The sequence below is a fragment of the Rhinolophus hipposideros genome, assembly GCF_964194185.1.
Source record: "Rhinolophus hipposideros genome assembly, chromosome: 14".
Classification (NCBI taxonomy): domain Eukaryota; kingdom Metazoa; phylum Chordata; class Mammalia; order Chiroptera; family Rhinolophidae; genus Rhinolophus; species Rhinolophus hipposideros.
In genome coordinates this window covers 9,547,251-9,574,098 of record NC_138060.1, presented here as the reverse complement: position 1 = coordinate 9,574,098, position 26,848 = coordinate 9,547,251, and the positions used below count along the sequence as shown (strand labels likewise).

Below are 26,848 nucleotides of genomic sequence, written 5' to 3'. Positions count from 1 at the left end.
CTCAGCGCAGCACCCCCTCCGCCTTCGCTCAACTTGCGGTCTCCTCCCACCCCCAAACTATCTCAACAACGCGCTGTGACTCCCTGCGCTTCGCTGGGGGCCAAAGGAGCTCCTCCCCACCCCAGCAGGCTAACCCTGCACGCCCGCCCGTCTGCAGCCTTGCCTAGCTCCCCACCGTAACCCTCCCTTGAGCAGCGAAGATGGATACCACATCAAGACTGGGATCTCTGGCCCCACAAACAGCAGCGCTCGGAGGGGGCAGCGGAGCACCCCGGGTAAGTATCCATGCTCCCACTTAGAAAAGGTGACGATGGGGAGTGTGGGTGCTTAGGCAAAGAGTAACGCATCACCCGGACACAGGGCGCTGTCGCCCTGCGCTGGGAGAACCTGATCCAGGAAAGTTTCTGCGTCATACGCGCGTGGCAGAAACGCACGTCGCTTGGGAAAGTCAAGGACTATCACCCGGGCCAGAACGTTACAGCGGGTCTTCACAGGTCACGGGGGGCGGGGAGGGGGAGGTGAATGAGAAGGTGGATGTCATGTAGAACCTCCTGGAGGGCAAGTAGGGGGAGTAAGCAGGAAGTCGGGGTACTAGCTTGGAGCCCCTATTACGTGCGTATTTTGCAGCGAGGGAGGTGGTCGCCCCGCCCTCTTGTCCACCCTCTCTCGGGAAACGTGCGCCGCAGGCTCCCTCTTCCGATCCTCTGGAACCCCCGTGGGTGGTAGAAACCCCAGCACCTAAACTCGTCGGGGCAGCATCTGCAGGCTGTCTCCCACTATCTCTGCGTCTCCATGCCACCCCGCCAGCAGGGTGCAGAGTCGGACTGCGCCGCACCCCCACTCCCGGTTTCCACCCTAATTCAAAGCCACCAGAGCAGGCTCCTCCCTCTTCCCCGCCTTCGGAGTCCTGGGCCCACCCTTCCGTTCCGGGACGGGACCTGTTCCCTGTCAATCCTGTTAAGCCTCTGGGTTCCTGGCGCTTGAAAAAAAGGCTGAGAGAACGCGGGGACTCTAGATTACGCACCGCCCTCTACGATACTTAGAAGGAACTCCCCGTTCCCGAGCCTGGGGATCCTCAGCCCACACCCCCGACTCGAGACGCACCAATAAGGAGGCGGGTCCTCCCTGCGCTCAGCTGCTCCGCTCCTGGGCGGCCGCAGTTGCTGCAAACTCTGCGAGTTTGGAAGCCGACTGCCAAGCCGCCTACCGGCGTTGGAGAAAGAGCAGCTGAGCCGAGTTAGGACCCTAGAGAGCTCGGAAACATCCAGAACCCCCGGGGGGCGGACGCGTGCGCTCCTCTCGAATGTAAGCTCACGCTCTGGGCCAGCCACCCAAACTGCAGGACGCAAACGAGCTTCCAACTGATACTTAACGCCAGAGCGGAGGATACTCGCCACAGTGAGGGTCTTAGGCCAGAGAGCAATTCAGTCTTCCAGAAGCGGGGGCGGGGAGGGCAGAGGCGCGCGCGCCCACTTACCATGCCTGAGCAGAGGCTGATGACGGCCGTGTGCTCGGACTTGGTATTGACATGGCCTTTGTAGAAACAGTGCTTGAGTTCTGTTTCCTCCTCGGAATAAAACCTTGTCTGGTTTTCCGCGGGCGCCCCGAGGAGGGTGACAGTGAACAGTGGAGCGATAAATCCGGCATGCGCGGTGAGATTAAATAGAAACTGCTGGCCGAAGGCGGAGAGGCGGTAATGCTCCTGGGTGGAGGTAGAGGAGGAAGAGGAGGAGGCGAAGGCAGGCCAGGGGTCAGAGGCAGAGTTAATGCTCCGTCGCCTTCTTTTGAAGTGCACGTTCGTGGGAAAGGGTTCTCCAAGAGCGTTCACTCGGATGGGAGACGCGATTTCATATTCGCTCAGGGTCTCCAATAATTTCACTGCAGAGAGAAGGAGAGGCACATAAACCAATAATTCAATTTTCCGCAAGTTTTAATTTAAAACAAAAATGAGGGCTTTGTCCTGAGTTATTTTCCAGCAGTTATCTTCCCCTGCCCATTAGAATCAACCCTTTCATCCTCAGTAGATAAATATTTGCTGAGCACCTACTATGTGGCAGGAATAGCCAGGAACTGTGCTAGGCAATGAGAATACACCACTAGGAGCCAGACAATGAGCAAGTCAAAGTAAAGTAATTTCAGATTTTGACAAATACCCTGAATAAAATAAAACACGCCGCTAGCAGTTGCCCCCAGTTATTAAGTTATGGTAGTTTGGGGCATGGGTTTTGGAAAGGGGAAAGAGGAAAAGGGTTGGGGGATAAGTTCGTTCCACAGTGTCTCTCTCTAGAAATTGGCTGGGAATGACCTAAAGAAGGGAGAGGCTGCAAAGCGGGAGATAATTCTTTCTAGGAAAAGGAAAGAGGCCTCCGCGGCGGGGTGCCCGCTCCCGGGCGCAGAGGCTGGGGAGGTGGCGACAGGGGCGGAGGAGTCCCGGGGCCGTCGCCTCGTTACCTTGCCTCGGGTGCAGCCTGTCCTTGCGCACGGCCGCCGCGGCGTCTGGGCTCCCCATCTCTGCCAGGTCTCGCACCAGGAGCGTTAGCAGTGTGGCCCAGGGTACAAACTGCATGATGCTCCCCACCCCTCCCCCCGCTACCTCCCACCCCCTCCCTCCTGTCCTCCTTGGCTGCGGCGGCGAAGCGAGGCAGCGGCCGCGGAGAGCGCGCGGAGCCCGGCGCCCGCCGCCAACTTTTGACTTTAGGAGTCGCTGAGGTCTCGCCGGGAGGGTCCCGTCTGCGCTCGGCTGAGCAACGCCGCCGCCTGCCAAGAGCTGAGCCACTGGGGCCGCAGGAGGAGCTGGAGGACTAGTTGAAGGAGGACTGGGGCTCGGCTGCTCCGCCGCATAATGTCCAGGGAACGTGTAGGAGAAAGCGCGGAACGTGCGCTCCGAGGCGCGGCGGGCGCCCTGTGCTGGCGGGGATAGCGGAGCGGCTTCTTGAATGGGGGAGTGGGGGGCGGAGGCGGGGGGGGGGGTCCTCCGCCGCTCAAATACCCCCGGTGCCCGCCTCTAGGAGGAGAGGGGAGGAGAAAGCGAAGTGAGCGGGACCGCCTCCTTCCAGACCGCGTCCCCTGCTTGGCCGGCTGGTGCGGGACTCCCAGCCGGCCTCCGGCTGCGAGAGGCGGAGGCCAGAGGCGCCGAGAGCTCGGAGGCAGCCGATCGTGGTCCCAGGCACTTCGTGGAGCTGAGCTTTTCTGAGACTCCCTGTCCTGGGGACGAAGAACAGAGAAAGTTCTCTCCCTTTGCTGGCGCTCGCAGTCTATCTTTGAGTCTCTCCAGCTCTCGTCTCCTCTCTTCTCTCTACCGTCTGAATCTCTTTTCTTTTCCTCGCTCGATCTTTCCATGCTGCTTTGAACCGGCCTCCCTTTACCTCCCTCTGGTCTCTCCTCCTCCTCCCATGCTACTCCTCTAATTTCCCGTGTTTCTCCCTTTTCTTTCTCTCTCTTCTCTTCCCATCTCTTTCCAACAGTCCTCTCTCCCTTCTCTCTTGCCCCTTTATGAATTTCTGCCCCTTTCTATCTCCTCTTTTTGGTTTCTTACAAGTGAAAGTGGCCCAGTGCTGGAGCGCCTTTCCTTCCAACAGTTTCTCACTAGGGACGAGATTTGGCATCTGAGCTCCGCTCTCGGTTTAATCGCCCCAAGTCAAGAGTTTTAGCGATGGAGTTCATAATGTTGCAGTGTGGGGTATGTTTCGAATCCTTGGTCTCCTGAAAGTTTCGCAAAGCTTTCAAGATGTGCTTTCCCCAGCCTCTGTCGCCATCCTGAGAGGTTCCATAGTTTTCTGTAGGTCCGGATCCAAAAAAGGTTAAGAACCACCCTTGGCAGCAAGAGGGGCGGGGACGTTGGCGCCTCTGACTGCCCGGCGGGGTAGAGATATTGGGGGGCGGGGGAGAAGGCGGAGTGCAAAGGGATAGTCTCGGCCCCAGAGGGGAAGCACCAGTCCCAAGAGAGATTTCTCAATCACTTCCGCTTGCTTTTTGCCAGAGATGCTTGGAGCAGCGCAAAGCTGACACTTCAAAATACACTTACCTCTGCCTTGGGATGAAATTTGAAAGTCAAAAATTATACCAGAGGGGGAGGATGATAGTATGTGAATGTGTGACCTTGTGTAACTCTCTCTGCTGTATATACTGTTTAATCCTGGATAGTTCAAACGCACGTTTTTCCTTTACGAATCCTCCCGAAGATAGGATATGCTAATTTCAAGAGAAGGGAAATGGCAGTTTTTAAAACAGATAGGACTAAGGTCCCAGAACTGTAGTTTTCTGTTGCTTGGTTGGCTGACACTCAGGGCTGAAAATATTTAAGACTGCCAACATCAGGGACCAAATAGCAATGTGCTAGAAGAGTCCACTAGTCTAGAAACATTAATGTATATATTTCTCCTGGTAGAGGGGAAAAAGTCTTGGCATGACTGGAATTTCCTAAAGTTATTAACCCAAATGGATTACTATCACCATTGTCTAAGTGTGTTCCTGGAATTTGGGTATGTACAATGGCATATAAAGATGGCAAAATAGCAACACCTGCACAGTACACAATAAGAGATTTTTTTAAAGGATGGCATTTAAATCTTTTTCTTAAACTTTGAAAATACTTCACAAAAATACATTTCTTCTAATACACAATCTTGTCATTACATAGTAAAATTCCTCACAATCATTGCTAAGAGTTTAGCAAGGAACAGAAAAAAATATCAAGAAATAAAACTATTAGCTGATTCCTATGGAAAGTATTCCAGAACTTCCACTATAAAATTACTAAAATATATAGCACTTTTACAGACACACAGATTAATCGAACAGAATAGAGAGCTCAGAAATAAACCTATGCACACACGGTCAATTAATTTACAACAAAGGAGCCAAGAATATACACAGGGGAAAGGACAGTCTCTTCAATAAATGGTGTTGGGAAAACTGGACTGCCATGTTCAAAAGAATGAAACAACCACTTTTGTACATCATACACAAAAATTAATTCAAAATGGATTAATGACTTGAACATAAGACCTGAAACCATAAAATTCCTAGGAGAAACAGAGGGTGATCTCTTTGACATTGATCTTGGTGATGATCTTTTGGATTTGACACCCAAAAGCAAAGGCAAAAAAAGAAAAAATAAACAGTGCGACCACATCAAACTAAAAAGCTTCTGCTCATCAAAGGAAACCAGCAACAAACTAAAAAGGCAAGCTATAGAATGGGAGAAAATATTTTCAAATCACATATATTAGCGGAGGGGTTAATATACAAAATGTATAAAGAACTCATACAACTCAATAGTAAATCTGATTAAAAAATGGAAAGCGGGTCTGAATAGACTTTTTTTTTAAAGAAGACATCCACATGGCCAACAGGTACCTGAAAGGATGCTCAACATTATTAATCATCAGGAAATGCAAATCAAAACTGCTGTTATCAAAAAGATTAGAAATCAATGTTGGCAAGGATGTGGAGAAAAGGGAACCCTTGTACCTTGTTGGTAACAGAATAGAAGTTACCCCAAAAATTAAAAGTAGAACTACCACATGATCCAGCAATTCCACTTCTGGGTATTTATCCGTAGGAAATGAAAAGATATATGTACCCCCATGATGGGGGTATATCAATGCAATACAGCATTATTTACAATAGCCAAGACATGGAAGCAACTTAAGTATCCTTCAAGAGGTGAGTGGATAAAGAAAATGTCACACACACACACACACACACACACACACACACACACACACAGAGACAGTATGATAAAAAAAAAACTACGGTGACTGCTGCTGCCAAGTGCCATCAATGGAAAGGCAGGGATCTCCAATACGGGAAGCTGTGCGTCAAACCTTAGTAACAGTGTGTGACAAGTTTCAACTTGTTCGGTGCAGTCAGCTGGGTGTGAGCTACGGGTGAGAAAGGGTGTGTTTTCAATTGTGCCTTAAATCATTCTCTATCATGATAATGCTCCACGTTACACATCGCTTCTGGTACGGCAATTTCTGTCAAAAACATTACAGTGTGTCCTCACCTTATTCACTGTATCTGGTACCATGCAACTTCTGGCTCTTCCCAAAGTCAAAAATGACCACGAAAGGTAAACGTTTTGAATCGATTCAGGACACTGAGGCAGCCATGATAGTGCAACTGAAGACACTCATGGAAGAGGACTTCCAGAACTGCTTCAGAAAAGTGGCAAGAACGATGGGATAAGTGTGTTCAAAGAGAGGGGGAGTATTTTGATGGGACATTAATGGCAATGTATCTTATACTGTAATAAATTATTTTTAATTTAAACATTCATTGTATTTTTTTATCACACTTTGTGTGTATACAGAGGGTGCCAAAAAATGTACATATACATTTTAAGATAGGAAAAAAACTATTAAAATTGTAATAATATATACCGATAACAAAAGATGAATACAAGTCACGTTTGACTTCTGCAATTACAAGAGGTGCTCAGAGTGGCTACCATCACCATCCAGACACTTCTGATTGCGTCAAACTACTGCTTGAGCAACATGGACCAAAGTGTCCACTTGATTACATTTTCTTTGGCACTCCTGATATATATACACAATGTACTATTATTCAGCCATCAAAAAAAAAGGAAATCTTGTCGTCTGCGACAATGTGGACGGACTCTTGAGGACATTATGCCAAGTGATATAAGTCAGACAGAAAGACAAATGCTATATGATCTCATTTATATGGAATCTAAAAAATGAAAAAAAAAAATGAACTCATAGATACAGAAAACAGATTGTGGTTGCCTGAGGTGGGAGGTGAGTTTGGCAAAATGGGTGCAGGTGATCAAAAAGTGCAAACATCCAGTTATAAAATAAGTCTTGGTATATAACGTACAGCATCGTGACTATAGTTAATAATATTCTATTGTATATTTGAAAGTTTCTAAGAGAGTAGACCTTAAAAGTTCTCATACAAGAAGTAAAATTTGTAACTGTGTGGGGATGGATGTTAATTAACTAGACTAACTGTGGTTATCATTTCACAATATATAAATATTAAATCATTATGTTGTACACCTGAAACTAATATTAATAGAATGTTATATGTCAATTATCTCAATTAAAAATAAAGTGTATAGCGGATTAGAAAATAGCACTTTTCAGTATTTCCCATTAAAATCTTTTCCTCTATTTAAATTTAAACCCCTTCTGATAAAGAGAAGCTAACAGTATAGAAATTATTTTATATAGGTACAGAAGATATGTTAATTTAGTCTCTCTCTTTAGCTTCGTTTCTAGGACTTGGTTTTGAACGTGAAGTTTACTTGCTGTTCTTTAAAACTGCTCCCGATATAACCCAATCATTTCACAAAAGCTGCTAGGGAAGGAAAATAGAAAGTATCACTTGGTGACTTCCTGCGGTGACCAAGAGCCTGGATTTCTGAATATCTCATCTTTAGTGAGTCTCTTCATCCTTTCTTAAGTGTATTAGCTTGGCTCTGAATTTATATCTGTACATAAATCTCAAAGAATCTTAGAAAGATGTTTGAAATCTTAAGAAATAAATAGGCCAATTGAGCTAACTAACTCCAAGATTAAGATTATTTTGTCTGAATAGTAATAATGATAGTAATCATTACTATTCATTACTATCCATTAGCCAGACCATGTGCTAATTAATGTACGGCAGTTAATGTAATTCTTACAACACCTCTATGAGGCAGGAAGTATTAGTAATTTCAATTTACAGGTAAGAATATCAAAGTCTAAAGGGGTAAAATAATTTGACAAGGGTCCTTCAATTAGTGAGAGACATAATTCAAATTCTGTTTCAGCAACGTTGTCCAAGTTCATAATTGTTATCATATATATAATGAATAAATAATTGGAAGTGTTTTTAGGTATGGGGGGATTTGGTTTGGGAGAGGATTGTTATAATCACCTGGAGAATTGCCTCAATTGTCTTTTCTATGTGTAATTTTTTTTTGGCTCTCTAACTCATTTTTCTAATGCTGAGTATTTCATTATAGTCATCTTAGCTATTTCATTGATATTTCACAACTTTTTCTTCAGCACCCCGAACAGGTCTTGTACATAGTAGGTGCTCAAGAAATATTTATTGAATAAATATAGCCCTTCTACTTTGGTTCAACTGTGTTAAAATGACTCTTTATTACACACACACTCTAGATGACCAGAGTTCCCAGGAAAAGTGAAATCTATAACAAATTGGCCCATCACAAAAGTTTGCTCAAAAAGAAACAGCTTTTTGAGGTCACCTAGAGTTAATGGAGGGCCATTTTTAAGCCCATTTTCTTCTTCCAGGCTTTACTGGAATTGAATGTTACTGGAGGTTAAGTGGTAGACTTCTTTGACTAATTCGTCATGAAATTTGGGTCCCAGGGGAGTGATGATTGACATTAGTCACTAGGGAGACATAATCTGGTCAATGCAAATATGAGAAATGACATTACCTTCCCTCACCATAGATTTGACCCCATTTACGCTCTTCATCCTCTCCCCATTGCCTTTCCCCACTGGTTGTTATCTGTGTCTATGAGTTTATTTGTTTATTGCTTTTTGTTTTATTTCCTACATATGAGTGAAATCATATGGTTCTTGTCCTTTTCCATCTGACTTATTTCACTTAGCATGATTCTCTCAAGATCCATCCATGTTGTTGCAAATGGCAGTATACCATCCCTTTTCATGGCTGAGTAATACTTCATTGTGCAAATGTGCCACATCTTCTTTATCCAGTCACCTATTGAAGGACATTTAGGTAGTTCCATGTCTTGGCCACTGTGAACAATGCTGCAGTGAACATAAGGGTACATATGTCTTTACGAATGTGTTCAAGTTATTTTGGTAGATACCCAGAAGAGGGATTTCTGGGTCATATGGTAGTTCTTTCTTAATTTTGTGAGGAACCTCCATACTGTTTTCCATAGTGGCTGCGCCAATTTATATTCCAACCAACAGTGTACAAGGGTTCCCTTTTCTCTACATCCTCTCCAACACTTGTTATTTCTTGTCTTAGTGATAATAGCCATTCTAACATGTGTGAGAGGTTATCTCATTTTGGTTTTGATTTGCATTTCTCTTATAGCTAGCAAAGTTGAACATCTTTTCACATATCTGTCGGCCATCTTCATGTCTTCTTGGAGAAGTGTCTGTTCAGATTCTCTGTCTATTTTTTAATTGAATTGTTTTTTTGTTGTTGAGATGTATGAGTTCTTGATATATTTTGGATATGTAGCCTGCTTATATCTTAGCACCTTATAGACTGCTATCTGACACCATACAGATATTAACTCAAAATGGATTAAAGATTTGAATATAAGACCTGAAATAATAAAATACACAGAAGAAAACATAGGTACTAAACTTATGGACCTTGGTCTCAGAGGGGTTTTTGGGAACTTCACCCCAAAGGCAAGGAAAGTAAAAGCAAAAGTAAATGAATGGGACGACATCAAACTAAAAAGCTTCTGCACAGCAAAAGAAATCATCAACAAACAAAAAGGCAACCAAGCAAATGAGAGAAGATACTTGCAAATGATGCCTCATAGTGTAATTTTTAATGTCTTCGAAATACTGATTTCTAGCAAAACATAATATAGAGAAAGTTACAGTTATTAGTATGCAGTGAGTATACTGAAATTCATACTAAGTTTATACCATTAATGACAGTTAATATAAGATTCTCCTCATTGAGTTCCTATCCTCTGCTAATTATTTAATCCTCATCTGAGTTTTACTCTTCCCATTTTACATATGATGAAAAAAGGTTAAGGGACTTAAAGGGACTTAACTTGCCCAGCATTCATAGCTACTAGAATGTGCTGAGCTGGGATTTGAACCAGGGTCGGTTGACCTCCAAAGCTTCAGAGCAGCCTAATTATATAAAGACATTCACCTAATTTTTCTTGATCATTCTGCCTTTATACTTGGCCTCATGAATGTAATCTGTAATAACATTATTTCTTTTCTTTTCATGCCAAATCTAATTCTCTTGAGACTACTTGGAAAGTCAAAAACAGTTCCAGTTTTTAAGGTGGCTTTATGTAGCTCATGACTAGCTTATGGTGATTCTACAAAGTTGTTCACTTACCATGCGCTCTTTGTTTGTCATTCCAGAAGACCATACTCTCACTATTGCCCAAGCTTTAGACACTCTTTATTCCTCTGCTATCTAACTGCTATCTAACATGAGGACAAGGGGCAAATCTGTCTTAGCCCCATATAGAATGCTATCTAACATCATACACAAAAATTGTCCTATAACTGTTTCAGGTACTTGGTGTCCTATATTAGAATTTAAAATACATGAGGACCAAGGGCAAATCTGCCTACCTCACTGCTGTATCTCCTTAGTGGCTCATAATAGGCACTTAATACTTCTTAATGAGTCAGCTATTGCCACAAAATTCTTTTGAAATTTTAGATATTTTTTTTTAATTTATAAGAGTCATTCTTTCATACAAACACACACACACACACACACACACACACACACACGGGTACACACACACAAACCTCAGGAATGACTGAGGTAATCTCTTTTTCTCATGGTATTATTACTCTTGGGATGCAAATCCTGCTTTAATCAGAATCTTATCATGATTCCTTTTTTCTAGAGCAGAAATTTCCAGAGCTAGGCTTTTTCCAAGGGCTACCTCAGGATCATGAGCATGGCAAGTAAGAAACCAATACTGTGGGAAGTTTCCATATGCTTCCCATATCCTGAAAATGGGGTAATCGTAGCTACCTGACTCATAGGGATGTGGTAAAAATGAATTGACCAATGAGAGTGCTGGCTTAGTGGCTGGATAGAGTCAAAGATCTCTAAAGGTTCAAATCAGCCATCATACTCTAACCCACCTTCTAGTTGAGAAGGGCAGTTCCTGATTCAGTTTGACAGAGAGGGCGCCCGCAGCCTAGCATTCCTTTCCCAGCTAACCTCCCTCCACCCTTACCACCATTTTATGACACTCTCTCCTACTGGCACAGAGAATAAGCACAAGCTTATATTTCTTTGACTGTGTTTTTTTTCTCACTCAACCTTGCTGTTAGCCTTGTTGCCCTTTAATTTTTTTCCCATTGTTTTAAACAGCTTTATTTTTTCTCACACTCTGCTTAAATAAGTATTTCATATAAGTCCAATGTAGCATTTTTTTCAAGCACTGGGCTTTTATTCTGGCAGAATTTTAAAAATATCCAACACATAATTTTCCCTTTGAATATTTAAAAAAACCCCACCTTTTTTATATAGTAAACAACTTTTATACATGCAAAAAGGTAATTTCCTCTGCCAGATGATGCTTAATCAGTTGTCTGTCCTAATGGTATTTATTATAATAATAAACCTTAATGATTGCTCACTACTTCTAGGCACAGTGGATTCTACTGCCCTCAGTCCTCCTGATAACTTAGGGAAATAGAAATGCTATTAGCCCTTTTCAGAAGAGGAAATGAAGGCACAGAGAAGAAAATTTGCCCAATGTTGCACAGCATGTGAATACCTGAGTGAGTATTCAAAACCAGGCTTTCTGATTTCAATGCCTATAATTTTTTAAAAATTTTTATTAGGGAATATTGGGGAACAGTGTGTTTCTCCAGGGCCCATCCACTCCAAGTCAAGTTGTCCTTCAATCTAGTTGTGCAGGGTGCAGCTCAGCTCCAGGTCCAGTTGCCGTTTTCAATCTTTAGTTGCAGGGGGCGCAGCCCGCCATCCCATGCGGGAATTGAACCGACAACCTTGTTGTTCAGAGCTCGCGCTCTGACCAACTGAGCCATCCGGCCGCCCAAAGCCCTGTACCTGACATTATATTGACTGTCCTATGTATTAATATTTATGCTTTATTATGCTTAATACAGGTTAAATTATGATGTTTAGGGATGCAATCTCAAAGAGCGGAAATTCAGACATTAGTAGAAATTCAGGTATCAGGCCAATTGGAGGTAGGATGGCTATATGAGGTCTGATTTAGGGTGTCAGTCACAAATGGTGGGATTCTGGACATCAGGCCAAGTGTGGTTCTGGACATCTGGGCAAGAATATCTTTCCAACACCCCAAACCACTCACTCACCTAACCAATAAGACTGGCTCTTGGTAACACTCATCTTCTTCAGTGGTCTCATTGCCACAACCATTCTTATAAACTCCCATGGTCAACCCAGTGTCTTTATGTCATTCAGGCTGCGTCGTGGTCCTTGCTGTAAAAACAGCATATGGCCAAGATGCCTGCCTTGGAGTTACAAGAGTGTGCTAGCTACTAAGCCAGCACTTTCATTGGTCAATTCGTTTTCGCAGTATCCCTATAAGGTAGCTGTAATCACCCCATTTTCTGGATATGGGAAGGATATGGAAACTTCCCACAGTATTGGGATGCTCCCAATCATGAGGTAGCCATTGGGGAAAGCCTAGCTCAGGAAATGGCTACTCTAGAAGAAAGGAATCACGATGTGATTCTGATTAAAGCAGGATTTGCATCCATGAGTAATGATACCTTGAGAGAAAGAGATTACCTCAGTGATTCCTTGGGTTCCGGGTGTGTGCACGTGTGTATGTGCCTGCATGTGTGTGTATGTGTGTGTGTGTGTGTGCGTGTGCAAGAATTCTCCATGGTGAGCTTATGTGGCAACCGACTATAAAGAATATTTCAAAGAACTTTTCAAAATATCTCAGCTACTATAACTATCAAGGACAATGAAGAGGGGCTGGGAGGAATACCTTTGCTTTCCAAATCCGTATGCAAAAACATAGATGTGATGTCAAATCAGTGTCAGCTATAAATGGCATATTCATCAGGCACAGCCTCTGTATTAACTGGCACCCATACCAGAAAAAAGGTTGCTTCCTGAAATGTGAACCTAGCAATTAGTGCCTTGTCAAATCCCTATCAGATGCTGGCAAAATAATTGGTTTTGCAGTGTGTTTTTTTTTTTTTCCCCCCACTCAAAAACAGGTCTGACAGTACATATCAGTGGCATTCATGGCAAGCATAGCTGCAATAAACGTAAGCTACTTTTGGGCTCTGTTCAAGAGGTGAAGTTATAAAAAGCAAGAGTGTGGAGGTATAATTTTCTTTCGGGCACTCTCATTACAGTGGTGGTGGGCCTTAATTCTGGTTACAGTGGGCAACACAAATTCACCCACGTGGATTATTTAAATCAACACTTCTTACAGCTGATTATTCAGTTCATTATTTCTCAACACAAATCTGGACCTCACGGAACTTAGATTTTACTCTAAGTTACCTTTTCCCACAAAACAGAGGTTGAAGTGGAGAACTGGCTCCCTGGCCAGTGACTTAGGTCCTGCGTTCGGGAAGGGTAGAGGTCCTAAAAACAACGACTGACACAATTCAACCTTCTCGTCACCACTTCACTGATCAGGAGAAAAGGGAAGGGAACTAACTTTCAAGAAATAGTAAATGCAATGAAATCTTAGGCAATTATTGAAGAGTAAGGAAGAGCTGTGTTTTTTCAGCACATATACATGGGGAAGGTGTATTACTAAGCAAGCAAGTCACAGTGTTTGTCTAATTGGGCCCTAGAGTAGTAAAAACAAAATAAAAGGACGAGAACAAGATCTCAGCCTAGGTTAAAATGGAATAGGCATAGAAAAAAAGTCTAGAAAGATGGATATATATCCAACTATGACCATATGACTGTGATCTCTGGGACTGGGAATGATGGAGATTTTTTTATACTGTCTACATTTCTACGATACGAATTTCCATATTGTTTGATTATTTTTACAAGAATATATAACTTAATGAGAAAAGTAGTTTTTTAAGTAGAGACAACACATAAAGAAAATTAGATGGTATTATCACCCTCGGAAATTTTTTCTCATAAATGATATATAACTTACCTTTTTCTATAGCATTCAACATGTGTTTCATCATTTGAAAATGATCATGCACACACACACACACACACACACACACACACACACACGGTGCCAAAAAACATATACACATTTTAAGAAAGGAAAAAACTGTATTAAATTGTAATACTCAATATATACGGATAACAAAAGATAAATGAATACAAGTCACGTTTGACTTCTGCAGTTACAAGAGGTGGTCAAAATGGTTACCATTAGTGTAACATTAATACAGTCTTTTCCTTTATTAAAATGTGTATATAATTTTTTGCCACCATCTGTGTGTGTGTGTGTGTGTGTGTGTGTGTGTGTATTAGGTTGGTGCACAAGTAATGGTGTTTACTGCAATTGTTTTTAACTTTTTAAACTGCAATTACTTTTGCACCAAACTAATATATATATATATATATATATATATAATATAAATATAAAATATGTGAACAAACACTATTAAGATAGCTAAATCAGGCTATTGAAAAGAGTTTGAGGGGTGCTTGTGACTTAGCAATGTAAACACTTGGAATACAGTAACTGTGGATTTAAAATATGAATGGAAAATGAATGACAGAGTAACAGGAAAAAAATATAAACTTACCCAAGCCCTGACTCTATAAACAGGGAAGACATTTGTTCATTCATTCAGTAAATATTTACTGAACACCTACTGTGTGTCATGCACTTTGCAGATAGCAGAGGAGTTCACAGTCTAGTGGGGAAGAGAAACACAACATAAATAAATCCGTGAACAAATGTACAATTAAACATTGTTCTGAGTATTGTAAAGGAGATTAAAAGGGAGATAGTTTAGATGAAGTGAACAGAAAAGGCCTCTTTGAGAAGGGACAGGTAAACTGAAACTTAGAGAATAAGAAGGAGCCAATCCTTAAAGAACGGGAAGAAAAATATCCCTGGAGGAGAGAACAGCAGGGCAAGTCTGAGATAGGGGACAAGTGGGAGTGTTTCAGAACCCAAAGAAACCTTTGCAGCTAGAGTTCTGTGAATGAGGAAATGATTTAGAGGGGAGCTGGGAGCAAGCCAGGAGCCAGGTGATACAGGGCCTTTCAGGTGAGGATTTTATTTTGAGTGCAAGGAAACCCATGGAAATATTTTAGGCAAAGTGATTACAAGACACTCTTTTTGCTTTTCCAGAGGGGACAGATCCCTCTGGCTGCTGTGTGTGGGATGGAGTCAAGGGGGTAACTGTGTTCAAATGAGGATCAAGGTGGCTTGAAATAGGGTGGTCTTAGTGGAGGTGGCAGGATTTGGCCACATGCAAAGTATATTTAAAGATAGAATCAATAGGACATGGCAAAGGATGTTATGGTGGGGATGAGAGACCGGTATCAAAAACGAGTCCCAGAATTATTATGCAGAAGGTGCTGCCTTTTATATATACAAATATCCGTCAGATAAAGAACATAAAGGAATAAAATCCCTACACACAATAGTAACAAAATCACTGGAAATAGGAATAACAAGAAACGTGCACTGCCTATATGAATAATATTTTAAAACACCAATGCAGATTTCAGAGGACATATGAGTAAATGGAGAGATACCATATTCTTAGGGTGATATTTGTAATGTCACAAAGGTGCACTCCTGCCTAAGATAGTTCATAAAATGATTGCAATCCCTATACAAATTTCAATAATTTGTTTCTGTTACTTTTTTTTTCTTTAAATGAGCCAAATTGAGCCAAAATTTATTTGGGAAGATAAAACAAAACAAAAACAGCTTAGAAAACTTTGAAAATGAAGCAACGTGGAGAATCTAGTATTAATACTAGATATTAAAATAGGATATAAAGCCTCGATAAATAAATTGGTGACACTGGATTAGGAATGAACAGAAAATCCAGTAGAAGAGACTAGAAAATCCAGAAATAGATCTAAGTTTGAGAATTTAGTTTCTGATAGATATAAACTGTGAAACTGATTGAGCAAATATGAATCACTCATTATATGGTACTAAATTGACTTGGTAACCATATGGTTTAAAAACTACTACTACTACTACGAAAGTTGAATCTATACCTCATACTTTACTTTAAATACATACTTGATCCATATCAACCTGATATTTACATTCAACAGGAGTTGAAAGTAAAATAAAGCGAAATAGGCCTAGAAAGACACAGGAGGGAATAATTATATCTTTGGCATAAGGGAGGTCTCCTAATTATGACTCAAAATCCGCAAGCCATACAAGAGAAAAAATTGAAATATCTAACTTCATTACAAAACAAAACAAGTCGTGCATGACAAGAAACATCACGATCAAAATCAAAAGTCAAATGACAAACTGAGAAAAAATATTTTCAGCTCATAACACAGAAAGATCTTTTCTTCAATCCAAAAGAAAAGTCTGTAAAAGGAATTAGTTGACAGCTTACAAGAAAGGAAATACAAGGGGTATATACTTGTGAAAAGATACATGGTTTTATTCATAATTAGAAATATTCAAATGAAAACTATACCGAAACCAGTTGTTCAGCTATTATGTAGGCAAAATCCTGATGAATATAGTCAATTACTAAGGTTTTGGGGAATTCTTATATATTGTTGTTGAGTGTGTATATTGGACAACCCTTAAGAAGGTAATTTGACATCTGTCAAAACGGCAAAATCATATACCCTTTGATCCAGATTTTGCATTTTATACATCAGATATTTTTGCATATGTGGAAAATGACACACACAAGATTCTTCATTGATTGCAGTATCATTCCTAATGGCAGAAAAGTCACAAACTGAAAATATAAACTATAGGGGACTGATTAAATAAATTAAGATACAGGCATACAATGAAACACAATGTATCCGTAAATGGAATGGTTGTGGTGGTGATGGTGGTGGTGGTTTGGGGTGTGTGTGTGTGTGTGTGTATAAAAATAGGGAAAAATTACATATTTTTATTTGCTTATATATTTTTAAAGAAACTGAACAGATATATAAGAAGCTAAGCACAGGGAGGAAGATTGGGACCTGGGCAATGGAGGATGTGTTAGTTGCCTAAGGCTGCAATTAGTCAGGGTTCTCCAGGGAAACAGAACCAAGAGGATGTGTGTATGTCTGTGCGCACACATACACACATGCACAGATTTATTATGAGGATTTGACTCGTGATTACGGAGGGTGGCAAGTTTCAAGCAGAGTGAGTCAACAAGTTGGAGACTCAGGAGAGCTGATGGTTTAGTTCCAGTCTAAGTGTAAGAACCAGGAGAGCTGATCGTTTAGTTTTGTCCAGAGGTTGGTAGGCTCAAGACTCAGGAAGAACCTACATTTCAGTTCAAGTCTGAAGGCAGCATAAAGCCAATGTCCCAGTTTGAAGGCGATCAGACAGAAGAATTCTCTTACTGAGGAGAGATTTGGCTTTTTTGTTCTATTCTAGGCTTCCACTGACTGGATGAGACGTATCTACATTACAGTAGGCAATCTGCTTTACCAGGCATACCAATTTAAATGTCAATCTCATGCAAAAGCAACCTCACAGACAAACCTAGAGTATATTTGATCAAATATCTGGGCACTGCTTTGGCCCAGTCACGTTGACACATAAATTAATTATCAGAGGTAGCCATGATAAAATATCACAGGTTGGGTGGTTTAAATGACAGAAATGAATTTTCTCACAGTTTTGGAGGCTGGAAGTCCAAGATGAAGATATCTGCAGGGGTTTTTCTGGAGGGTTTTTCCTCTCTCCTTGGCTTGCAGATGGCTGCCTTTTTGCTGTGTCTCACATGGTGTTTTTTCTGTGTGCATGCATTCCCCGTGTCTGTTCCTCTTATAACGACATCAGTCCTATCAGATTAGAGTCCCACATTTATCTCATTTAACCTTATTTATCTCCTTACAGGCCCTATCTCCAATTGAGGGTTAGGGTTACACCACATAAATTTGGGGGCAGGAGCATGGACACAATTCAGTCCATAACAAGGGATAAGGGTGGGAGGGAGACTTTTTCACTGTTTACCTTTTCATAATAACTTCTGGGTTTTAAAGTACACAAATATATTCCCAGTATTAAAAGATGGAATCCACATTTCTGCCTCCAGCAAGTTGGAGGATTTGGTGCCATTCACTGGGATGGAGAAGGCTGAGAGAAAAACAGTAAGGCAGGTGGAAGTGGGGTGGGAACACTGGAGATGCAGGAGCGGTACCCCAGTGGAGTGGCAGTGAGGCAGCTGCTGTCCAGCAGAGAAGTCTAGGTGGAAGATGAGAAAAAGGAAGTCTCAACATGTTTACAAAGTTGGAGAAATAAATTCACGAGATCACCCAGGTCAGTGGTTCTGTAATTTTATTTATCAGAATCATCTGGAGGGTTTGCTAACGCATATATTGCAGGACTCCACCCTCCAGTGTCTGATTCAGTAGCTCTGAGGCTGGGCCCAAGAATTTGCACATCTAACAAATCCCAGATGATGCTGATACTGCTGGTTGGGGATGCCATTAGGAGAACCATTAACTTAGGGTGATGACTCTGCATTCGAGCCTCACATGAGTATCACATGGAAAGCCATGAGAAAAAATACCTGTGGCCCACCCCACTGCAGACCAGTTCTCTGGGAAGTACCCTGGGCACTGGTAAACTTAAAAGCTCCCCTGTTATTTTTAATGTGCAGCTAGGGATTAAGAGCTTCTGACCCAGGGGAAGAGACTTTGGAGAAGCAAGAGAAGGCCAAAACCAAAGATCTTAGGACATCCACATTTTAAATGACAGGTCGGCAAGGAGGAACCAACCAAGAAATTGAGAAATGAAGAGATAAAAGGAAAGCCAAAGCCTCCGTTCATGTTATGGAAGGCAGTTATTAGCTGGCAGGCTCTGTGCTGGGTTCTGGTGACAGATAAAAACAAGACCTATCCAGCCTTCAAGGAGCTTCTGTGGTATTAAGGGCTAAGATGCTCTTTTAAAGAAGCAATGGTATAATCTACCCACTTTGTGATATGTGTCCCAGAGAAATACTTGCTCACGTGAACAAGAACCCACATCAAGGACGTCCATGGCAGCACTGCTTGTAATACAGAAACACTGGAGACAACATGTCCCCAGCAGAAAAATGGCTACATTATAGAAAATAGTACATCTATATGACAGAACACCGTACAGCAGTTCAAAGGAGTGAACTAAGCAGACCTCAGTTGGCAAGATCTCAAAAAATATTGTTGAAGGGAAAAAAGCAAGTTGCAGCATGATGTGTATAAATTTATGTGAAAAACAACTCACTCACACATACATATTTTTGTATAGAAAGATGTAAAAAGTAGTCTACAGGGATACATTCCAAATTCATACCTGGAGAAGAGGAGAAGGGGACACGTTTGAGGATGGTGTGTGAAAGGGACTTCAGATTTATTTGTAATGCTCTTAAAATTTTTAGGTTTTTTGATAAATGAACATATTTAATTACCTCAAGTTGTACTAATTTAACTTTTCAAAAGTCATTTACAAATGCCAATAATTACTGTCAAATCGAAAGTTCACATATGCATGCGCTGCAATTTTTGACTTTGGTTGGGTCTGGAAATAATGCTCTCTGTACCCTCTCCTGATTTCAGTGTTAATTCAGAACTTCACTGACCACATGAAGTATATCTCCCAACCCTGAAGGTACTATAACTTCAAGGAGAAAAACACTGCTTGGCCATTACTCTTCCATGAATTTTCCTGCAAACCAAGTGTGTTTGAAATAGCATTTCAAAGATGCTGACAACTTCCTTCCCCTTGCGTCTTGCCAAGCAGACATATTATAGTTATTCACTCAAGCAGCTGTGCTGGAATGCAACTCTGAAAAGGCAAGCTAGATTTTTATTTTGCAGACCTCTACCTCTCATAGAGGAGGTAAATAAATGATGCTGGGAGATTCAGTAGGTAGAGATGTAGAAATCCACTAAAGCAAACTTTAGCCGGACCATACCTGTGACACTCTGGACAAATAGATACTTTGGAGCTACCTGTGTTGACAAACCTTAGTTGTTGCCCTGGAAAGTCATGACTTTTAAATCCTCAGTACTCATTTTCCAAGTTGGAAGACAATCGCCCTACGTCAGTTTTAAGAGAGCAAGGACCTTGTCTTATTCGTTGCCCTTGCTTCCCCAGTGCCTTGCATAATGCTTGGTATACAGTAGACGCTCCGTAAATATTTGTGGACTGAATGAAGCCACAAGAAAGAAAGACAAAAATAAAATCATGGATGAATTCTATATAATGTTGAGAGAAAAAACCAGACATAAAAAAGTACATTCTACATTTCCCACTTAGGTAACTTCAAAAATAGAATTAAAAGATGGTGAGAGAAGATTGTTACTTTTGGGGAGTTAGTGATTTGGAAGGGCCTGGGGGACTTCTGGGAAGCTGATCATGTTCTGTTATTTGATCTTGGTGGTGGTTACAGGGATGTGTGCACTTTGTAAAAATTTGTTAAGCTATACAGTTATGATTTGTGTACTTTGCTGTTTGCATGTTATTTTTTTAGGTTTATTCAAAATAAATGAAATCAACTTTTGCTATAAAAAAAATTCACTGTCAAGTCACGTCAACTGAGGGTTTGAAGTTTTAATTCTTTATGTTGTATGTTGTATGTTGATCTCATCTCTGGAAAATTGTTTACGAACGCTAAACATATTCTCCTTTTGTATTTCTGAAGAGACAATGTGTAATATCTACTCCAGGGCTTAGCTCTCCCTGCTCTAAGGTATTTGCTCTTCCTTATTGGAATTCAGCTGATGGTAAAACAACTGTTGTAGGATAGGAAGCAGCTCTGCTAGTGGGTTTTTAGCATCCATTCTTTTTCCTGCCCCTACTCTTTTGAAATTTCTAACCCTTTAAACAGACGGGGGAGACTATTTAAAGAACACCAGAAACTTCAGAGATGTGCAATCTGGGAAAATTATGTGTCATTTTCTACCATTTAATAATCACCAGACTCTCTAAATTTTCTGATTTTTTTCTTTGCTGTTTCTCCCTCATTCCTTTTTCTTTTTGCTAATATTAACAAAAACATTTTAAAAAATCCTGGAACCTAGTAACCTAGAAATTTAACTTACACACACACACACACACACACACACACACACACACACTTGTGCACGTACAAAGTAATAGATATGCAGGGTAATTCATGGATACATTGTCTGTAACAGCAAAAGGTTAAAGGCAACCTAGCTGTCCATCACAAGGGGACCTAAGTATTTAACATTCAACAATAGAAATGTGACCATAAGAAAAAGAATGAAGAAGCTATGTTCAAGATATATGATAAGTGCAAGGTACAGACAGTGTGTTTAGACTGCTACTATTTATGAATGTATAAATTATTTCTGGAAGGGTACACAGGAAACAAATATTCATTGCCTCCAGACGGGGATGGTGTACATGGCAGGAGAGAGACTTTCCCCTGTATACCCTTTGGTTCCTTTGATATTTAAACCATATTATATACTGTCTAATCAAAAATAAATTTTAAAAACATATAAAATAATACATTTGGCAATGGTTATTAGAGAATGCCCCCATTTGCCAAGGATGTGAAAAGTTTGAACAATCTTATACACTGTTGTTGAAAGGGAAATTTGGAATAAACTAACAGGAAAGCAATTTGTCAAAACGTATAAAAAAGTTCTAAATTTTCCTTTTGATTATATATTTCCAGTTCTAGGGATTTAATTTTAAAAAATGTAACTGAATGAAGGGATGGCTATAATGGAGTACAACGAAGGACTAGATTGCAGTATATTGGGGGGAAAGCTAGATGTCTGAAATAGAGATCAGTTTTATAAGTTATGGTACAGCTGTACATTAAAAATTCTATTTTACAAGAATATGCAATGATAGAAAATTGTTCACAACAGGATCAAAGGAAAAACATACAATACAATGATATTTGTTTCCCCAAATTCACCTTTACCACCATATAGATGTATGGGTGTGCACATATGTATATAAAACCAAAATTTAATACTATTATTCTAGGTGATAGAATAATGGGTATTTTTATTTTCTATTTTCATTCTTATATGGCTTTTCAGAAGGAATTATATTATGCATATGTTTAATACTGGAAGATTTACAATAAAAGAATTAATGAGAATTTTTTAAAGGGTGCTACAAAGAAACCCTACCAAAATAACGTGAGTGGTCCAAAAAATTCGACTGCATACAACGTAATGCTGCAGTAAACTGAGGCTACTGAAATGACAGCACTCACATTGCTGTAAGGACAAGAGCAAGTTGTCGATCCCTTTACAGCCAACTTGATATTGTCGAAGGATCTGTTATCAGGGGCACCTTCTCCACATGGAGCATGGTGATCACTTACACTCTGAGAACTATTTCTCTCATTTTGATTCTTTTAGGAAGCAAGCAAATGTTTACCCCAAAGCAAAAAGAATCTGAATACACATACACACACACACACACACACACACACACACACACACACACACCGTGTTTCCCCGAAAATAAGACCTGGTTTTATATTAATTTTTGCTCCAAAAGACACATTAGGGTGCATTTTCAGGGGATATCTTATTTTTTCACATACAACCTACGTGTATTCAAATACAATCATGTCATCTTCTTCTGGAACATCATCATAACATACTTTAGTATGTTTTGTATGTTTAGTATTAGTATGTTTTAGTATTTAGTATTTAGTAGTTTAGTATTTAGTATGTTTAGTATGGACACATTTATGTGTCCATCTGGCTGATGATCTTAACTGGGGCTTATTTTCGGGGAAACAATATATGTACATATATGTATATATATGTACATACATATATATATATATGACATGGTGAGATAATGTTTTTAAAAACTACTTTTAATCAAATTATCTCCATACTATCTTTTATTTTTTCCTTTTTTTAAATCGAGGTGAGATGCACATAATACAATACTAACCACTTTAAAGGGAACAATTCAGTGACATTAAATGCATTCATAACATTGTACAACCATTACCTCTTTCTAGTTCCAAAATATTTATCACCCCACAAGGAAGCCCCAGACACATTAAGCGAGTTGCTTCTCATTCTCCTCTCCCCTCAGCCCCTGTCAACCACCAGTGTGCGCTCTGTCTCAATGGTTTTACCAACTGTGGACATTTCGTCGAAATGGAACCAGCTAACATGTGGCCTTTTGTGTCCAGCTTCTTTCACACAGCATAATGCTTTCAGGGTTCATCTATAGTATGGCATGTATCCCTGTTTCATTCCTTTTTAAGGCCAAACAAGTTATTTTATGGATATACCACAATTTGTTTATCCGTTCATCTGTGATGGATATTTGGGCTGTTTCTCCCTTTTGGCTATAGTGAATAGTGGTACTATGAACATTTGTGTACATCTGTTAGAGTCTCTGATTTCAATTCTTTTATGTATATACCTAAGGGTGGAATTGCTGAATCATATTGTACTTCTACCTTTTTAAGGAACTGTCCAAGTGTTTTCCATAGTGACTGAATCATTTTATCCATCAAAAATGTCGAAGTGTTCTGATTTCTTTACATCCTTGTCATCTCGTATTTTCATTTTTTTAAAAAATAGCAATCGTAGCAGATGTGAATTGGCACCATTGTGGCTTCAATATGCATTTCCCACCTGTCTAATGATGTTGAGCATCTCTTCCTGTGTTTGTTGGCCACTGGTATACCTTCTCTGAAGAAAGGTCTATTGAGATCCTTTTCCCATTTTTTCATGAAGTTATCATTTTGTTGTTGAATTGTAAGTTCTTAATATATTCTAAATACTAGACTCTTATCAGACCTATGACTTGTGAATATTTTCTCCCATTCTGTAGGTTGTTGTCTTTTCACTTTTTTGATAATGTCCTTGGTGCATTTATTACTTTTACTTATTAATGTTTATGAGAAATATTACTTCTGTTCTGCCAGTATCACGTAAAATTATATCTTGGAAATATTTTTGTGTTTGACATTATTATCAAAACAACATTATTAGCATTTTGATGCCTGCATAATATTCTGTCATATTTATAATACTTGTGGATTGTTGGCAAATTATTTAGGGTTCCCTTGGTAACAGAAAGAAATGAAATCCAATGAACCATTCAACAACCAGGCATTAAGAAGGGTAGGAAACAGGTGGCTCAGAGAATCACATGAATTTGTAGAACATGTCTCAAACACTGCAGTAAACTTGTCTCCGCACTTCCGGCTTCTTTGTCTTCCATTTTAAACTTGCATATGACAGTATCTTACTGGCTGAAAATGGATCCATGTTGACTCCTACAGGGGACGCTGAACTGCACAACCCAGAACCCTTCTTCAGGACTGAGGTGCTCCTTCTCTCAGATGCCAGTGTGTTGGCTGCTGTAATCTCTCAGTGAATTCCTGCCCGGGACTTGCCTTTGCCTGAAGTCATGCCTCCTTTCCAAGGGCAGCTCACATCTAATGATGGGTGATGCAGGACAACTCTGAAGGGTCATTCCAGCTCCAGAGCTCCTTGTGGAACTGGCTAATGCCTTGGTATGACTGCTTCCCAGTTCACTTTTTCCTCTGCCCAATTCTGTTTACTTCACTTTCCCACAAGTATCGATCCCACAGATACCTCCTGCACACTAATATCTGACTGAGACCTGTTTCCCAGGAACCCAGTCTGTTAGAATCTTTAATCCAGTCAGCACTGACCCAGGCATTGGGGCAAGGTCATGGTACCTAGGGCTAACACCGGAGAATTTCAAAGCTGGTCTCAGAAATGCAAGGGATGGCTTACAGTCTACCACTGTGGACTACTGAGCGATGTACAATTCTGTTCTTCCAGTGACGCTGGAATGAGCAGCTTCCACTTTTGTATTATTTCATTTAAATAAATCCCTAGCCGTTTTGGTCAAATAAAGATGAAAGCAACACATTGGGGAAAGCAGAGTCACAATACAGAAGGAACTTCCATCCACAACACCAGCCCACACAACCTGTGCCATGTTTATCACATGGGAGAGAAATAAAAACCCTTCTTGTTTAAGCCATTGATGTCACGGATCTCTGTGACAGCAGCTTGACTTGTGTGCTAACTATATGCGACATCTCTCTTCTCACTCCAACCTCACAATAATCCTTTGGAGACAGTTATTTGTGTCATTTTAGACATTAAGAAATGGAGGATCACGTATATTAATGAATTCACCCCTGAATCACATAACAGGGAAGTCCAGATCAAATCCAGGCATCTGACTGGAAAGCCCATGTTTTCTCACTGTTCTTTTCCAGAAGGATTTATAGTCTTTCATAGGCATCTATTTTTCTTTCTTTTTTTTTTTTTTGGAAGAATTTTATCGTTTTATTAAAACACAGTTTGCACACAAGCTGTCTATTCATTTTCTTCACTGCGCAGCCGGGCATTGGGATTGGTGACTCTGATGGCCAGCTGGGCTGCTCTTTCCACAATGGCTTTGCGGTTCTTTGAGGAGACGGTGTGAGCAATTTCAGCACAGTACGATTTGTTGCACATCAGCAGCACTTCAAGCTCCTTGATATTGTGGACCAGGAACTTCCGAAAGCCACTGGGCAACATGTGCTTTGTTTTCTTGTTACTCCCATAACCAATGTTGGGCATCAAGATCTGGCCCTTGAATCTTCTGTGCACCCTGTTGTCAATGCCTCTGGGTTTCCGCCAGTTACGCTTAATTTTGACATATCGGTCTGACTGGTGCCGGATAAACTTCTTGGTCCTCTTTTTGACGATTTTGGGCTTCACGAGTGGTCTAAGGGCAGCCATGATACCGAGTAGAAGATGAACGCCACCTCCGTAGGCAGCACAGAGGAGGAGCTATTTTTCTTTTTTTTTAAATTAAAGTTCATTAGGGTGACAATTGTTAGTAAAGTTACATAGGTTTCAGGTATACGATTTTTTAATACATCTACTTTTCACATCTCTGCTGACTATGTGATAAGATTTTTGTACACATTATAAATCATAGTAATCGCATTGCTAATAATGTAGAAATAAACATATTTGTGCAATTTTCATCCACATTTATGTCTTTACTGCTTTTCCTGATTCAATATTTTTCTGACCTCTGAACAAAACTGGTGTGAAAGCTATTTTTGGGTGATCTTCAGTTTCTAAAAATTATTTTGGTGTTAGTAAAGCTTTTGAGGCCAGAAAAGCTTTAGGAATTTGATGACCTTTGAAAGGAACCCATAATTATGGGGAGGGTTTTGTATAATTGAGACTTGGTTTTTTGGTTTTTAGCGACAGAAGCCAAACTCAAACTTGTTTAAGCAAAAATAGAAAAATGTGTTGGCTTAGCTAACTGAAAAAATCCCGGGTTTCTGTTTCAGGCACAGTTGGATCCAGGATATCTAAATGATACCATAAGAAAGCTGTCTCTCCATCTCTTGGCAATTTTACCTTGTCCTGGCTTTGATTTTAGACAAGCTTCTTCCTTGTGGAGGTAAGGATGAACACCAGATTCTCTAGGCTCCCCTTGTTACCAGCTCCATCACTCCAGCAAACAGAGAGTGCCTCACTTCTAAGAAATCCAGCAGAATATGCAAATGAGGCTTGGTTTGGCCCAGTCTGGATCACACACCACTTCTGGAGTTAAAGAGAGGCTCCACCCCACTGAACTGAGATTGGGTAGGACTGAGCTCTGGCAGGAGTGGTTCCCCAAATTACAAGGGGGTTTTAAACTGAAAAAGAGGAGAAATGGTTGCTGGGTTGTCAAGAACAACAGATGTGCATTACAAGTTTCACAAGTTGAGATGAGAATGGGGAGGGAGTTCCAGGTGGAAGCCACAACGTGAATAAATCCATGGAGACAAGATAGTATAGCAAAGTCCAGTTTGACAACAGGATTGAGGAAGACAGAAAAATTAAGATTGAAAGGTGTTGTAGAAAGCCTTGACTGAAAAGATAAGGTGTTTATGCTCAGTTTCAGAGGCAGTGGGGAGGCACCAAAAAATATCATCACATAGTACAAATACATCACATATACAAAATACATATTACAAATACATATTACAAGTGAATTGAA

The 26,848-nt window shown here is 40.7% G+C and overlaps 2 protein-coding genes across 2 annotated transcripts in view; both read right to left on the bottom strand.

The window, feature by feature from the left end:
- The window catches only part of ADAMTS9 (ADAM metallopeptidase with thrombospondin type 1 motif 9), a gene marked incomplete at its 5' end in the record, with an annotated part of 160,709 nt that extends 158,143 nt beyond the window's left edge, over window positions 1-2,566 (bottom strand). The window contains 2 exons of the mRNA XM_081072616.1: window positions 1,478-1,878; window positions 2,452-2,566. Of these exons, the coding sequence (XP_080928742.1) occupies window positions 1,478-1,878; window positions 2,452-2,566 (516 nt within the window). The remainder of the gene's footprint in view (window positions 1-1,477; window positions 1,879-2,451) is intronic.
- Window positions 2,567-24,386: 21,820 nt separating this feature from the next.
- Window positions 24,387-26,089, bottom strand: LOC308507535 (large ribosomal subunit protein eL32-like). The gene has a single exon (XM_081072617.1). The coding sequence runs from the start codon at window positions 25,585-25,587 to the stop codon at window positions 25,180-25,182; it is 408 nt and encodes a 135-aa protein (XP_080928743.1). The 5' UTR covers window positions 25,588-26,089; the 3' UTR covers window positions 24,387-25,179.
- Between the last annotated feature and the right edge of the window lie 759 nt (window positions 26,090-26,848).

Excerpts from the sequence above, each read along its gene's own strand:
- LOC308507535 (XM_081072617.1), bottom strand. The coding sequence starts at position 25,587 with ATGGCTGCCCTTAGACCACTCGTGAAGCCCAAAATCGTCAAAAAGAGG.